This window comes from Urtica dioica, chromosome 12 (genome assembly GCF_054948205.1).
Source record: "Urtica dioica subsp. dioica isolate 48M chromosome 12, U.dioica_male_clone48M_v1_H2, whole genome shotgun sequence".
In the NCBI taxonomy this organism is placed as follows: domain Eukaryota; kingdom Viridiplantae; phylum Streptophyta; class Magnoliopsida; order Rosales; family Urticaceae; genus Urtica; species Urtica dioica.
The window spans coordinates 11,490,731-11,506,234 of NC_142767.1; the positions used below are offsets into that span (position 1 = coordinate 11,490,731).

Sequence of the window (15,504 nt, forward strand, 5' to 3'; positions counted from 1 at the left end):
TAAAATTAAAAAAAAAAATTGTATACAAACACTTTTTTTAATTTGTAGAAATATGTCTCACTTAAATTAAAGTTTATTATTAGTAATACAATTTATTTATTAAAAAAAAAAAAAAATACAATTGTGTTACATTAAAAAGTTTTAAAAGGTTTTTGTATGATCTTTTAATAGACCATATATAAGTCATTGTCCAGACCCGAGCCCGGCTGGTTTAGAGATTGGGGAAGAATCGTACTGTGTGCACCTTTAGTCAACAACAATCTTCAAACATATTTGAATTATCTACACATATGCTTATGAAATTTTTAGTAAAATCTTAAATTTTCAATTAAATTCTGCCATTTTTTTGTATAAATGCTGCCATTTATTTTATAAAGTGCCCATGCTGAAATTTTCTATGATCTTACTAAGTCCGGGGTATTTGTGTGTTTTCAAGTAGAAATTTTCTATGGCCTCAAAGTTAGATTTAGATTTCACGAGTTGGTTTGCCCGCGCGTTGCCGCGGTTTAAGGAAACAAATAAGTTGATATATTATGTTTAGAACTTTATAAAGATGATAATAACTGATAATCGACCAATATATAAATAAAAATTCAATATAAAACAGAAGACATGTTTCATAATAAAACATATCATTTGAAATAAAGTTTAGTAGTAAAACAAATACTTTAAAAGTTATTTCTCATTTGATAATTAAAGAAAAGTACAAAATATGAACATCTTTTCATATACAACGCAACTTTATGTCATTGCATACTTGAGCAACGTATTTAAATCCGGCTAGGCATAAAAATACTATTAGAAAATTTCGTTGTAGTTCTTTTTATTGCTTCGTTCATTTTGATTTCATTTAAGAATTTAATTCCAAGTCTTTTTACTGCTTCGTTCATTCTGATTTCATTAAATTCTTAACTTGATACTTGGACAGAAAAAAGTGAAATCATTTTTAAAAACTAAAATAAAAAAAATACTTATTGAGATACAACTACAAAATTACATGATTTTGGCTAGGACCAGAAAACATTAAACAATTTTATATTTTAAATATTTACCTATAAGATAAATGAAAAATATACATGACAAATATATAACTATTTCATCGTTTATAACTAATGTGAACAATAAAGTAAATGAAAGTACAATAGTACAAAACACAAAAAAGAATCACGAACAAATTTACAACAAATTTCTACTTCTTTGTCCCTGCGATAAAAAAAATTAGATAAGTTACCTTTGGAACAATATTAAAGTTAAAAATATAAAATATAAATATTAATACTTAGCTATTAGACGATTTATGTAAATTGTTAACACGAATTTTTATTACCGTGTAATTAAAATAAAACAACAACAATTATAAACTTATATACGTGTAAAAAAAGAGAAGCAACATCACTATAAAAAAACAAAATTAAATAACCAATATATAGATAGCACATAAATCCACTTAAGATTACACATTTGTAAGGATCTGGGTAAATAGTTAATAAATGTGTGGAGAATATGATACCTGTGTAAATGCAATAGTTAATAATATTTGTTTTGACAAAATAAAATACTCAAAAAAACGACATATATATATCGTAAATAACTTACAAATTTGTGGTGTTTGCCCTGGCAATGATAATAAAATAAAATGAAATAAGTTTAATTTTGAAACAATATATAGTCTATTGAAACATTTTTTTTAAGACAACCGCAAACATATTGTAAAACTTACCATTGTGTGGCATGTCCTTGTGATATTCTTAAAGAATGCAACAATATGTAGTACTTTGATATTTTGTAGCTTTCGAAAATAGTTTAGTGCAACCTTTTTTTTTTAAGGCAGTTTAGTGCAACTTTGTAGTAGTAAAATTATTGTTTCTCTGTAACTTAAAAAAGAAAATAAGAAAGAAAAGGCATAAGAACACAATTATTGATTACCTTAAAAAAAATCCTTTGAAGATGGTATGAATTATGAAATACGAATTTAATCCGAATTTATAAGCAAGGAAACTATGAGACATAGTTATTTGTGCATCATTAGGAATGTGTATGCCTTTATGGTAAAGAGATGGCACACGTATATACTATATAGACATACACATGTTGTTTTACTTTCATGCATGTTTACAAATGTGTCCCGGTATATAATTGACGTGTGGTTTAGTAAATTAAATCCACAATGGTTTTTGTTTTTTTGTTTTAAGGTTTTTTGTTATTGTATGGTTTTATTAGGATAATGATAACGTTTATAAGAGAAAGAAATATAGATAAGGATTGATTAAAAAAAACTACACTTATCAAATATGTATGGCGGTGTAACGATATATATGTTTCATTTTTAACGTAAATTACTTAGGTATTGATTAAATGAATTGGATATTTTTAGATAGCAGTAGGTTTGTGAAAATATTATAAAAAACAATAGACTCTTGCACCTCTTTTAGTGGGACCCTTAAGTAATAAATAAATAAACAATGGACACAATCCTTTTTTTTCTCTATCCTGGTAAAACATGAGTATGCCACTTGAATTTTATGTCGGTTAAAAAGAATAAAAAGTCATAGAATGAAAATATATAGTAAGTAGAAGATAGACATTAAGATAGTCATTGTGATAAGACACATGAAGATATTACACATCGTATATGTATTGCTTCTTTATAAAATGAGAGGATTTTCTCAAAAAAAAAAATGAGATAGGATTTTAGAAAACTAAAAAGATAAACTTGAAGCATTGAAGTCTGAACCCCTCAAATATTTATAGTATTGGCAAAAATAAAAAGACGACTTTTTTTTAACTTAAGTTATCTAAATGAGAGGATTTAAATATATATATATATATATATATATATATATATATATATATATATATATATATATTGAATTTATTTGGCATTAGGTGCCGTAATTGTGTATAGAACTAATTAGGCTCATCATTGTCTATAGATATTATTAAGTGGAACCTACGCGAAGTTTTATGATTGCATATGAGTCGGTTTGTTTGTAAATTGTTTGAATATAATTTGCACTGAGGACACCTGTTGACACGTTTTTTATATGAAAGTGGGACCAACATACTAAATGTCATTGGACGCTTGAAAAAAAAAACAGAATGCTATTGGACGTAAAATTACTGTTCTAACTACAGTATTTGTGTGAGTGCTGAAAACCTTCCTAGTAGTAATGTATAAAGTCCAAAAATCGGAATTTCGACGTCATAAAATTAAGTAGTGTGATGAATTAAAGCATCCTATAATGGTGTATTGCTACTCAAGTTTCTCTATGTAAACTATAAACATACAACATACAACTTTCAACAAAAACTCTGCTTTGATCAGAGTAACCTAATAACTCAATAATCTACTGTACAAAATCTGCTGCTCATTACTCGGAAGAAACCTAGGTAAAGCGATCCTCAAAAGGAAAACCATAAAAAGCAATCTTCAACGGCCATTTCCTCGAGCAGTTAATCAGATTGCTCCTCCCAGCAAGAAGAAGAAATTGGTTCATTCTATGGCTTTAACAAGCTGCCCTGATTTTGCCCTGACACTGGCATCATTAAAGATATCAAACATCTTAGAATCACTAATAGGAAGCTCCATCACAACACTACGAGGAATATATCTACCACGTCTCTCTAATAACTTTCAGGCAGACAATAGAAAACTTCCATAATCAGCAGAATTTTCACATCAAGTTTACAAAAAAAAAAAAAAAAAAAAAAAAAGAGAACCATTGTTTCAGAGCAGCTTCGAAAATAATAATCTGCTCTATGTGATATGCTTTTTGATATAATGGTATGGTATAGACGCAGCAAAATATGGCAGCAAATTTATTCCATTGTCTCACCTGAACCAACAATATCGGACGGTGTTTGATTTACAGTTAATGTATCTCCCAAAGAGTTGTCTTTTGTCGAATTTGATCCAGGAGAATGAGCCAATCCATTGCTTTTTCCTATTATTTTGGCCCTTCTGAGAAAATTAAGAGACTCACCAGCCAATCAGTAGAAGTAACAAACAAATTCACCCTATTAGGTAAACAAATAATTTAATAACTAGGAAGGATGCTCAAGATTTATACCTGACAAACTTCCTTGTCAAATTGCCAGCTTTAAGTTTTGATGTACCTTTGCAAAGAAAATAGCTTATAATTCAAATTCACAGAGAAGTGTAACAACTAAAATTGATTTAAGGCAATAACAGAGTTTAGGGCCAACGAAGCCAAAATAGAGAAAGGTAGTGATTAGTTTCGAAACCAACTGCTCACCAGTCTTTAGGGCCAATGAAGTTGTAGAGGTCTTCCGATTTCCTCTCTGGGCTTTAATGGAGGCAATAACAGAATCAGCATTGGCCCCTAAACCTTTTCGTCCCACCAGTTTTACTCCAATTTTTTCAGTGAGGAAGTTCAATCTCATCTCATCGCCCCCTCTAACTTCTCTAAGCTCTAGGGCTTGCTGCCTCGACAACAAAGTGTAAACGTGTAGCTGTTGTTGCTGGTTGAAATGGGACTGAAGCTGCTGAAAAAGCAACTTGTTTGAATGTTGTTGGTCCGGATTCGAACCTTCGTGAGCTCTCTTTGGTGGCAATTCGTTGAATGTCACCCTTAAGATTGCTGTGGATTTCGGATCCGCATTCTTTCGACCGAAGATCACGGAAAAGCTCCCGAATTCCAGATCGGGCTCTCTAAACAAATCTGCGAGAAGAGAGGCACAAGCATGGGCATTTTTTGGCGGATTCCTGCCGATTTTGATCCTCAGCGATCGCGCGTTAGCATGCTGGGCCATATTTGCAGCTTCTCTGAGTCCGGTGAGAAAAGCGCCGTGCATTGTTGCAGGGTATCGCCGGGTAGTTGCTTCCCCAGCGAAGAACAACCTTCCATCTCCCACGCTTTCTGCTAAAATATCATAGTCATCTCCAGATGCCCCAACTGCAACATTGGAATATGAGCCCAGGCAAAAGGGATCGCTGCCCCATCGGGTACACACTGTTTGGATTGGCTCCGGGACATTTATCCCTTGTGGCTCATATATACCTGCAGGCGCGCTCTCACAGAAAATTACTCAAAATGTTGTACAGAAGCTATATCCTAGTGTTTCTATATCTTTTGTTTTGTGTAGAAAGCTCACCCTTGCTTGCAAGGGGAGAGAGAACCAAACCGCCAATTAACACTATGGGGATATAAAATTCACTAGCCTAACCAACCATACACGGCACCGCTACATCTCCAATCCCCCCCCAAAAAAAAAAAGTTACAAAAGCCATCAAATTAAAATCAGCTGAAATAGCAACTACTTGCAAAAGCTGGTTATTAATTATGCATATTAAGATGTCAATGCTGTAAATAGTAATGGTCTGATAAATACAATAATTAAAAATAAGCATGAAAGAAGAAGAAGAAGAAGATTACCCCTGAGAATTTGAAGAACGGTGGTGACTGCATCGGTGGGAGGCATGGTCTCAAACTTATGAGCAGCTTCGCCTGCGACGAGGGCAATCAATAGAGGGCCACCAGCCACTGTTGCATAGCTGTAAAAAAGAAAGAACTCTCCTCGGCGACTGGGATCATTTGAGAGGTGCCCAAAGGTGTCAAGATCCGTACCCCAAAACACATGAGGAAAAAGCATCGCAACCTTGTTCAGCAACCCAAACCCTAATCTTTTTATCCCGTCAAGCTTTCTCTGAGGCAACTCGGGCACAAATTTGATAGACCCGCTCTTCAAAACCCCAAGAGGCACGGTGCACAAAGCCATATCGCACTCGAAAACCTGGTTTCCAGCAACTACTTGCACTCCGTCATTACTGTACCGAATCGTATTCACAACCTTCTCGTACGAAATCGGGACGTTCTCCGCCAGCGCCTGAACCAGCCTCCCATTGCCTCCGGGCAAGAAGCAATGATCTCCTCCCATGTCGTACGGGTCGTCTTGGTCCCAAAATGCAAGCGAAAGCTTTGATATCAACCCCGCGTTGGCGTATTCCAAGTTTGCGAAATGCCAATTGAACAAGTTTATCTCCTCCTCGTTCACCTCTTCCCCTTTTATCTGACTGAAGGTGTCTAACGCCGCCCCGAGAGAGAGATCGACCGACACATCTCCCATCATCTGCCTGAGCCTACTCGCTCTGTCCAAAAGGCGGTTGAAATCAGCTTCAACCTTCATATCCACATCTGGGTCCACGGGACTCCCATCGAAAGTATACAAAGGACATTTATCTCTGACCTTATGCAACGTATTCGCAGAACCCAATTGCCTTGCAATGATCCCGAGTGGATTCCCAAGTGTACCTGTCAAAACGCTCCCGCCCAAATCCGCCGCCGCAACGACCCTGTTATTCTCTCCCTCCATTTTCTTCGTATAAACTCGCCCGCCGGCCCGCTTCCTTCCCTCCAACACAGTCACCTTGAACCCGAAGCGCATCAGTTGCCTCGCGGCCGCAAGACCCGCGAGCCCAGCACCGATCACGACCACGCTCGTTTTGTTCGGTTCAGAAGGAATCTTGTCTTTAACAGCCGGGGAGATCCCAAAGTTAATGTATCCGCGTGAAACGAGATAATCGTAAGCAGAGTCTAGGAGCGCGTGACAGTGTTCAGGTATAGTACCAACAAACATCTCCTTCGAAACCCAATTGCTCACATTTTCTCGCCACTTTGCAATAATGTGGTTCCTGATTAGAATGTAATTGACTTGTTCGATTCCCCCAATGACCGGAACGACCCCGGCGTCGATTTCCTCGTCAGTCAGGGAATCAGCCGGGAAACCTGCCGTCAGTGCAAGAACTGCCTCGGACGTGGATTCTCTGTTGATCACAATGATCTCATCCGAAGTGTCCCGTACAGCAGTGCGTGGCAAAGAGGTAGGGTTTCCAACGCTGTTTCTGGTCGAGTCGACGGAATTGAAAGTGTAATTAGAAGTGGAAGTGAAGTCATTACCGTTAGGGTTTATAGCTCCATTCAGGAACTGAACGGTGTTGGAGGACCGTGAACCGCGCTGAGACCTGCCTCGCCTTCGCTTCTTGGGAATCGTGAACGAAAAGAGTTTGGTGGGGCTAGAGAGATCGGGAATTTGGATAGAGCTGGGGTTAGGGCTAGGGTTAGGGTTGGGTTCAAGAAGTGGAAGAAAGGGATCGGAGTTGGGGATTTCGGGGGAGTCAAAGATAGAGAATGGAATGGGCGGGAACAGAGAAAACTGGTCAGCGAGGTCGTCCGGTGGATTCATCGTCTTTGGAGACGCTGGTGTTTGGCGGCAAGGAAATCCTCAACTGACAAAAACACACAGATAACACATTTCTGATCTCATGTTTGCTCACATGATCACTTTCTAACATAAACTCGCTCAGCATATGCTTTGGAACCCCAAAAATCTGTTATTGAACTTATTTATCATGTATATAAAGTTCCAAAATATGTCTATCTCCGAGCGGTTTCGAAACTCTTGCATTACGAAAAATATGGAAAATCGAACAGAACAAAATATGAAAATATATATAAATAAATCAATGAAAAAATTTCCTTTTTACCAAATTATCATGCGATTGAATGTCGACCGTGTAAACTTATATATATATTCCTAGAATTATGAAATATACACAAGTATTAACCATGAAAAACAAAAATTCAGAAGTTAAGAACAGAAAAACTATAAACACCCATAATCTATTATCTTTAATTAATGTTAATTAACATTAATTAGCAAATCTATATACACAAATATAAAGAAAAAATACGAACACCATAAAATTTAGTCAACCATTAACGTTAATTGATAAAAAAAAAAAAAAAAAAAAAAAATTACAATAATTAACTATATAAGCTTTAGAAGTAAAACTTAGGAAACCATGGAAAAAATATGTTGATTAATGAATCCAGAACAAAATCAACAAATCTGGAACAAAAACTAAAATCGAAAGAGAGAGAGAAAGAGATATTTAACCATCCACTAATAACAAACATCCGCACTAATCAAAATATGTTTTTAGCTTCTACAAGATTATCTCGTCATCGTAAAAGTAAAACCACAACAAGTTGTTATATAATAATCGTATATAGAAGAGAGAAAAAAAAATATACATTAAGAAAATATGTGTTCAATAACTATTTTCCATTATGAAAACAAAACAATTAATATCTATTAATAAAAGAAAATTTTTGAAATATGTTTTTAGTTTCTACAAGATTATCTCATCATCGTAAAAGTAAAACCACAACAAGTTGTTATATAATAATCGTATAGAAGAGAGAAAAAAAAATATACATTAAGAAAATATGTGTTCAATAACTACTTTCTATTATGAAAACAAAACAATTAATATTTATTAACAATAAAAGAATATTTTTGAATGATTTTTAAAAACTGCTTGAATATTTGAGGAAAGAGCATATTTGAGGATCTTATACACTTAAAATTTGCCACATCAACGAAAATTGTTAGTTGGGTAAACATTTTCAACGTTGGCTAAAACAAAATTTACAAGTTTAAAGTGACCTAATCGATTTGTTGTCGGCCCGTCAATGATCGACGGGGGCAAAATCACAACGCCACCTCCCGGCCGACCAAGTCCCATCCGGCAAGCTCCCGACCAGCAGCCTCCCGGCCGGCAGAAGGGCTGGCCTCGGCCTTGCCTCAGCCAACAGCCGGCCCAAGGTTTGCCTCGGCCATTGGCCGGCCCAAGGCTTGCCTCGGCCATTGGCCGGCTCAAGGCTTGCCTCGGCCATTGGCCGGCTCAAAGCTTGCCTCGGCCATTGGCCGGCTCTAAGGTTTGCCTCGGCCATTGGCCGGCCCTAAGGCTTGCCTCGGCCAATGGCCGGCCCAAGGCTTGCCTCGGCCATTGGCCGGCTCAAAGCTTGCCTCGGCCATTGGCCGGCCCTGAGGCTTGCCTCGGCCAATGGCCGGCCCAAGGCTTGCCTCGGCCAATGGCCGACCCAAAAGTGCTCACTCGGCCAAGGGGCCCCCCAAACACCCCTTGGCCGCCTATAAATAGAGAGGTCTGCCCTCTCCCAAAGGTAATCCAATTTTGAGTCCCGAAACGCTGTCGAACTCGTACTTCACTCGTTTCGCTCATCTTTGGCCTCTCACCACCTCTAAACCCTCTATATCCACCTCAATCCTACTAATGTTGAGCGTCGGAGAGGTAAACATAGGCACCCCCTCTGTTTCCCCTTTGTAGTTCACACCTCTTTCTGCTTGCTTTTCAGGTGCCTGGACGAGATTAACACCACCAACAGCTAAGGGACGGCTTGGGATACCAAGCCCGACACGCTCGAGCCGAAGTGAGATCACTTGGTCTGGCCTTGGGTCTAACCACTTTGGGCTCCTAAATAGTTGTCCGAAAAACAGCGACAACATTTTGGCGCTAGAAGGAGGGGACCTCGACGCTCTCCCTTCCATTCCTCTATCACTACACCTACGACTCTCGAGAGATGAGTCATGTGCCTGCCACCTCCGTGGGCGCCCGAACGACTAGCTCGAGGCACGGCCTCCAAAGCTCTGCGCACGGTCTCGAAGGGCAACCTCATGATAATGAGAGCCAGCCCCGAGACCCGACGAATGACCCCGAGGCCGCAGTCCGAGAGGACACGGCTCGAAGGCTTGCCGAGCTCCTAAACCGCCCCAGCGTCACCGGCGCGCTCATCGCCGACCTCCTCGACTCCAACGACGTCGACGACGTCAACCACGAGACCAACCCCGACCACGCTGTTTACGAAAGGGGACGCACGCGCACGCTTCCAAGGGGACACCCTCGGGCGACCGCGCCGGGACGTCAACTTTCTGATGAGCACGCGCACGCGCCACGTCAAGGCGTCAAAGCTCGCACAATACCCGAGGACGCTCAGTCTCGAGGTCCCGAAAGGGACGCTCCAAGCTCACCATTCGCGTCCAAAACCCTTGTGAAGGTGACAACGTCGATGGTCGCGGCCTCCGCCAAAGGCGTCGCCTGGATGACACGCCCTTAACAAGGGTGATAGGGACGGTCTCCGGAGACTTGATAGACCGCCTCAGCTCTCAAAGAGAGGATCACGAGTTCGACTTGAGAGAAAAACTCGACGCTTAACGCGAGACCGCGATCATCTTGGGGCAGCGACCACCCAACATTGATCGAGCACCCAACCAGAAGCGCTCAGCCGCGCTTGTGATACCGGCCGTTGGTCCCGAGTCACGAAGGAAAAGACGCCGGAAGGGTCAAGTCCCTAATGACCACCCTTCTCCAGCCCCGAAGCAATCCTTTGTCCCGCTCAACACAACGCCCGACCAGATCCTAAGCTTACGTCGCAATGAGCTGGGAAGCCCCGCTCCACTCACCAAGAACCCCGCGAAGCGAGATCGAAGTAGGTTATGCGAATACCACAAAGATCACGGGCACGTGACGATCGAATGCTACCAGCTTAAGAAGCGAATTGATTCCCTAATTCGAGGGGGGGACTTCAAGGAATTCGTCGCATCTGCTAGCAAGCCATGATTGTCGCGACTTCGCCTTTAACCCCACGCCCGAACCCGATCGGCTTCGTGATCACTTTTATTTCGAAAATGTAATTTCTTCTTTTTCAAAGAAGGCCAAGTGCCATGACTACCTGTAACGACCCCCTTTATTGCAATAAAAAGTTATTCTACACATGACAACCTTTTTGTATACCTCCAACACAAGAGTTTCTTGGCCTTCGTCTCACAAATGCAAGAAACTCGGGGGGGCTAACAAGGATCAATGCTCCATCAAAAACAACTAAAAAAAAATAATAATAAAGTCTCAAGGGGCCGATGGTTAAGCCGGAGGTCCCAGAGAAAGACTTATCATGTAACTCCTCGAGATAAGTTCATTCCTCGAGTCGAGTTTCGAATCTGCAAGTCGACCGATAATCCTCGCGCCGACTCTCCACGAAACTCCTCGTGCAGGCTCTACATGAGTCCTCGAGTCGAGTTCGAGTCTGCGAGTCGACAAGCTACTCCTCGTGCAGGCTCTATGTGAGTCCTCGACTCGAGTTCGAGTCCACGAGTCGACTGATACTCCTCGTGCCGACTCTTCACATGTCTCATCGAGATGAGTTCATTCCTCGAGTCGAGCTCCGAGTTCGCGAGTCGACCGATACTCCTCGCGTCGACTCTCCACGAAACTCCTCGTGCAGGCTCTACGTGAGTCCTCGAGTCGAGTTCGAGTCCACGAGTCGACTGATACTCCTCGTGCCGACTCTTCACATGTCTCCTCGAGATAAGTTCATTCCTCGAGTCAAGCTCCGAGTTCGCGAGTCGACCGATACTCCTCGCGTCGACTCTCCACGAAACTCCTCGTGCAGGCTCTACGTGAGTTCTCGAGTCGAGTTCGAGTCCACGAGTCGACTGATACTCCTCGTGCCGACTCTTCACATGTCTCCTCGAGATAAGTTCATTCCTCGAGTCAAGCTCCGAGTTCGCGAGTCGACCGATACTCCTCGCGTCGACTCTCCACGAAACTCCTCGTGCAGGCTCTACGTGAGTCCTCGAGTCGAGTTCGAGTCCACGAGTCGACTGATACTCCTCGTGCCGACTCTTCATATGTCTCCTCGAGATGAGTTCATTCCTCGAGTCGAGCTCCGAGTCCGCGAGTCGACCGATACTCCTCGCGCCGACTCTCCACGAAACTCCTCGTGCAGGCTCTACGTGAGTCCTCGAGTCGAGTTCGAGTCCACGAGTCGACTGATATTCCTCGTGCCGACTCTTCACATGTCTCCTCGAGATGAGTTCATTCCTCGAGTCGAGCTCCGAGTCCGCGAGTCGACCGATACTCCTCGCGCCGACTCTCCACGAAACTCCTCGTGCAGGCTCTACGTGAGTCCTCGGGTCGAGTTCGAGTCCACGAGTCAACTGATACTCCTCGTGCCGACTCTTCACATGTCTCCTCGAGATGAGTTCATTCCTCGAGTCGAGCTCCGAGTCCGCGAGTCGACCGATACTCCTCGCGCCGACTCTCCACGAAACTCCTCGTGCAGGCTCTACATGAGTCCTCGAGTCGAGTTCGAGTCCACGAGTCGACAAGCTACTCCTCGTGCCGACTCCACATGTCTCCTCGAGATGAGTTCATTCCTCGAGTCGAGTTTCGAGTCCGCGAGTCGACCGATACTCCTCGCGCCGACTCTCCACGAAACTCCTCGTGCAGGTTCTACATGAGTCCTTGAGTCGAGCCCCGAGTCCGTGAGTCGACCGATGCTCCTCGCGCCGACTCTTCACGAAACTCCTCGGGCAGGCTCTATGTGAGTCCTCGAGTCGAGTTCGAGTCCGCGAGTCGACAAGCTACTCCTCGTGGCGACTCCACATGTCTCCTCGAGATGCGTTCATTCCTCGAGTCGAGTTCGAATCCACGAGTCGACCGATACTCATCGTGCCGATTCTTCATGAAACTCCTCGTGCAGGCCCTACATGGCCCTCGAGTTGAGTCCCGAGCCCACAAGTCAACTAACTACTCCTCGTGCAGGCTCTACATGAGTCCTCGAGTTGATTCTTGAGATCGCGCTCGCCGCCCAGCTCGTGAGCCGATAGGCAACGAGTTACAAATGGGTTCAAGGCTTGTGTCCGCTGTGCGTATCTGGTCTAGCCAGCGTCCACGGGAAAACTGGCCACACGAATGTGGCACCGCGCTCGCCGCCCAGCTCGTGAGCCGAAAGGCAGCGAGTTACAAATGGGTTTCAAAGGCTTGCGTCCGCCAGGACGTATCTGGTCTAGCCAGCGTCCACGGGAAACCTGGCCACACGAATGTGGCATCGCGCTCGCCGCCCAGCTCGTGAGCCGAAAGGCAGCGAGTTACAAATGGGTTTCAAAGGCTTGCGTCCGCCAGGACGTATCTGGTCTAGCCAGCGTCCACGGGAAACCTGGCCACACGAATGTGGCATCGCGCTCGCCGCTTAGCTCGTGAGCCGATAGGCAACGAGTTACAAATGGGTTCAAGGCTTGCGTCCGCTGGGCGTATCTGGTCTAGCCAGCGTCCACGGAAAACCTGGCCACACAAACATGGCATCGCGCTCGCCGCCCAGCTCGTGAGCCGATAGGCAACGAGTTACAAATGGGTTCAAGGCTTGCGTCCGCCAGGACGTATCTGGTCTAGCCAGCGTCCACGGGAAACCTGGCCAAACGAATGTGGCATCGCGCTCGTCGCCCAGCTCGTAAGCCGAAAGGCAGCGAGTCACAAATGGGTTTCAAAGGCTTGCGTCCGCCGGACGTATCTGGTCTAGCCAGCGTCCACGGGAAACCTGGCCACACAAATGTGGCATCGCGCTCGCCGCCCAGCTCGTGAGCCGATAGACAACGAGTTACAAATGGGTTCAAGGCTTGCGTCCGCTGGGCGTATCTGGTCTAGCCAGCGTCCACGGGAAACCTGGCCACACAAATGTGGCATCGCGCTCGCCGCCCAGCTCGTGAGCCGATAGGCAACGAGTTACAAATGGGTTCAAGGCTTGCGTCCGCTGGGCGTATCTGGTCTAGCCAGCGTCCACGGGAAACCTGGCCACACCAACGTGGCATCGCGCTCGCCGCCCAGCTCGTGAGCCGATAGGCAACGAGTTACAAATGGGTTCAAGGCTTGCGTCCGCTGGGCGTATCTGGTCTAGCCAGCGTCCACGGGAAACCTGGCCACACGAATGTGGCATCGCGCTCGCCGCCCAGCTCGTGAGCCGGCAGGCAACGAGTTACAAATGGGTTTCAAAGGCTTGCGTCCGCCAGGGCGTATCTGGTCTAGCCAGCGTCCACGGAAAACCCGGTCACGCAAACGTGACACCGAGGCCCCCCGAGGCCCAAGCCGTGCTAATCAGTCACGCACAATAAAGTCGTGCTAATCGATCACGCCTTTACTGGTAGGTCGAGAAAAAAGCCGCGCACAACAAAGACGTGCAAATCGATTACGCCTTCGTCGGTAAGTCGAGAAAATAAGCCACGCGCAGCAAAAGCCGTCCCCCGCGATGCACAAAAGCCGTCCATCGTGACGCACAAAAGCCGTCCCTTGTGACGCGCAAAGGTCGTCACTCATGACGCGCAAAGGCCGTTCCCCGTGACACAAACCCGAGAGCGTTCGCCCCGCATCCGCATAAAAGCGTAGATTTTGAGTTTCCACTCGACCTACGCTCGACCGGAAACTCGGGGGGCTAATGTTGTCGGCCCGTCAACGATCGACGGGGGCAAAATCACAACGCCACCTCCCGGCCGACCAAGTCCCATCCGGCAAGCTCCCGACCGGCAGCCTCCCGGCCGGCAGAAGGGCTGGCCTCGGCCTTGTCTCAGCCAACAGCCGGCCCAAGGTTTACCTCGACCATTGGCCGGCCCAAGGCTTGCCTCGGCCATTGGCCGGCTCAAGGCTTGCCTCGGCCATTGGCCGGCTCAAAGCTTGCCTCGGCCATTGGCCGGCTCTAAGGTTTGCCTCGGCCATTGGCCGGCCCTAAGGCTTGCCTCGGCCAATGGCCGGCCCAAGGCTTGCCTCGGCCATTGGCCGGCTCAAAGCTTGCCTCGGCCATTGGCCGGCCCTAAGGCTTGCCTCGGCCAATGGCCGGCCCCAAGGCTTGCCTCGGCCATTGGCCGGCTCAAAGCTTGCCTCGGCCATTGGCCGGCCCTGAGGCTTGCCTCGGCCAATGGCCGGCCCAAGGCTTGCCTCGGCCAATGGCCGACCCTAAAGTGCTCACTCGGCCAAGGGGCCCCCCAAACACCCCTTGGCCGCCTATAAATAGAGAGGTCTGCCCTCTCCCAAAGGTAATCCAATTTTGAGTCCCGAAACGCTGTCGAACTCGTACTTCACTCGTTTCGCTCATCTTTGGCCTCTCACCACCTCTAAACCCTCTATATCCACCTCAATCCTACTAATGTTGAGCGTCGGAGAAGTAAACAGAGGCACCCCCTCTGTTTCCCCTTTGTAGTTCACACCTCTTTCTGCTTGCTTTTCAGGTGCCTGGACGAGATTAACACCACCAACAGCTAAGGGACGTCTTGGGATACCAAGCCCGACACGCTCGAGCCGAAGTGAGATCACTTGGTCTGGCCTTGGGTCTAACCACTTTGGGCTCCTAAATAGTTGTCCGAAAAACAGCGACAACACGATTAAAAATTATTAAAAAAAATCTAATTTCAGTCTTAAAAATAACTTCACCAAACTACATGTGTGTTTTTAAAGTCACTGAAAAAATATCACAAACACGAAGATATTTTTCTTAAGGATATACCAATATTATTTTTATAAAATATAGTTTACTTTATGTATACGTTAGCTCTTTTGTTTCACTATAATCAACGTTTCAAATAAAATCTATTGCGATTTCTCGTTTAGATCTGGATTTTTTTGGCAATTTCGGTACAATATCTTCAATATATGCTTTTTGTTTATAACTTCTCACAGCTTCTCAACTATATACAATAAAGTGAAAAAATCGGTGCAAAATCAATAGTTAATAAATGTACAGCTTAAAGCATAGTTGAAGGTTGATCGGTTGAAGTAAATGTAGATGACAAGAAAAAGGCAGAGGAATAGAATAACCAATAGTAGAAGAGAGTTAAGAAATATAGATGAACATAACGGTG

At 44.4% G+C, this 15,504-nt stretch overlaps 1 protein-coding gene and 1 long non-coding RNA gene across 3 annotated transcripts; both read right to left on the minus strand.

The window, feature by feature from the left end:
* Positions 1–687: 687 nt before the first annotated feature.
* On the minus strand, positions 688–1,927 carry LOC149379122 (uncharacterized). Of its 2 annotated transcripts, none has more exons than XR_016294282.1 (3): positions 1,721–1,927; positions 1,597–1,614; positions 688–1,203 (listed from the first exon to the last, which is right to left on the minus strand). It is a non-coding gene; the product is annotated as an uncharacterized LOC149379122 (long non-coding RNA). The 2 variants fall into 2 exon arrangements; XR_016294281.1 differs by lacking the exon at positions 688–1,203 and adding an exon at positions 1,217–1,510.
* Positions 1,928–3,087: 1,160 nt separating this feature from the next.
* Positions 3,088–7,375, minus strand: FLD (protein FLOWERING locus D-like protein). The gene is made up of 5 exons (XM_089602999.1): positions 5,397–7,375; positions 4,257–5,021; positions 4,071–4,116; positions 3,837–3,961; positions 3,088–3,536 (listed from the first exon to the last, which is right to left on the minus strand). Exons 1-5 carry the CDS (start codon positions 7,201–7,203, stop codon positions 3,499–3,501), a joined length of 2,781 nt encoding a protein of 926 aa, XP_089459125.1. The 5' UTR covers positions 7,204–7,375; the 3' UTR covers positions 3,088–3,498.
* Positions 7,376–15,504: the final 8,129 nt, after the last annotated feature.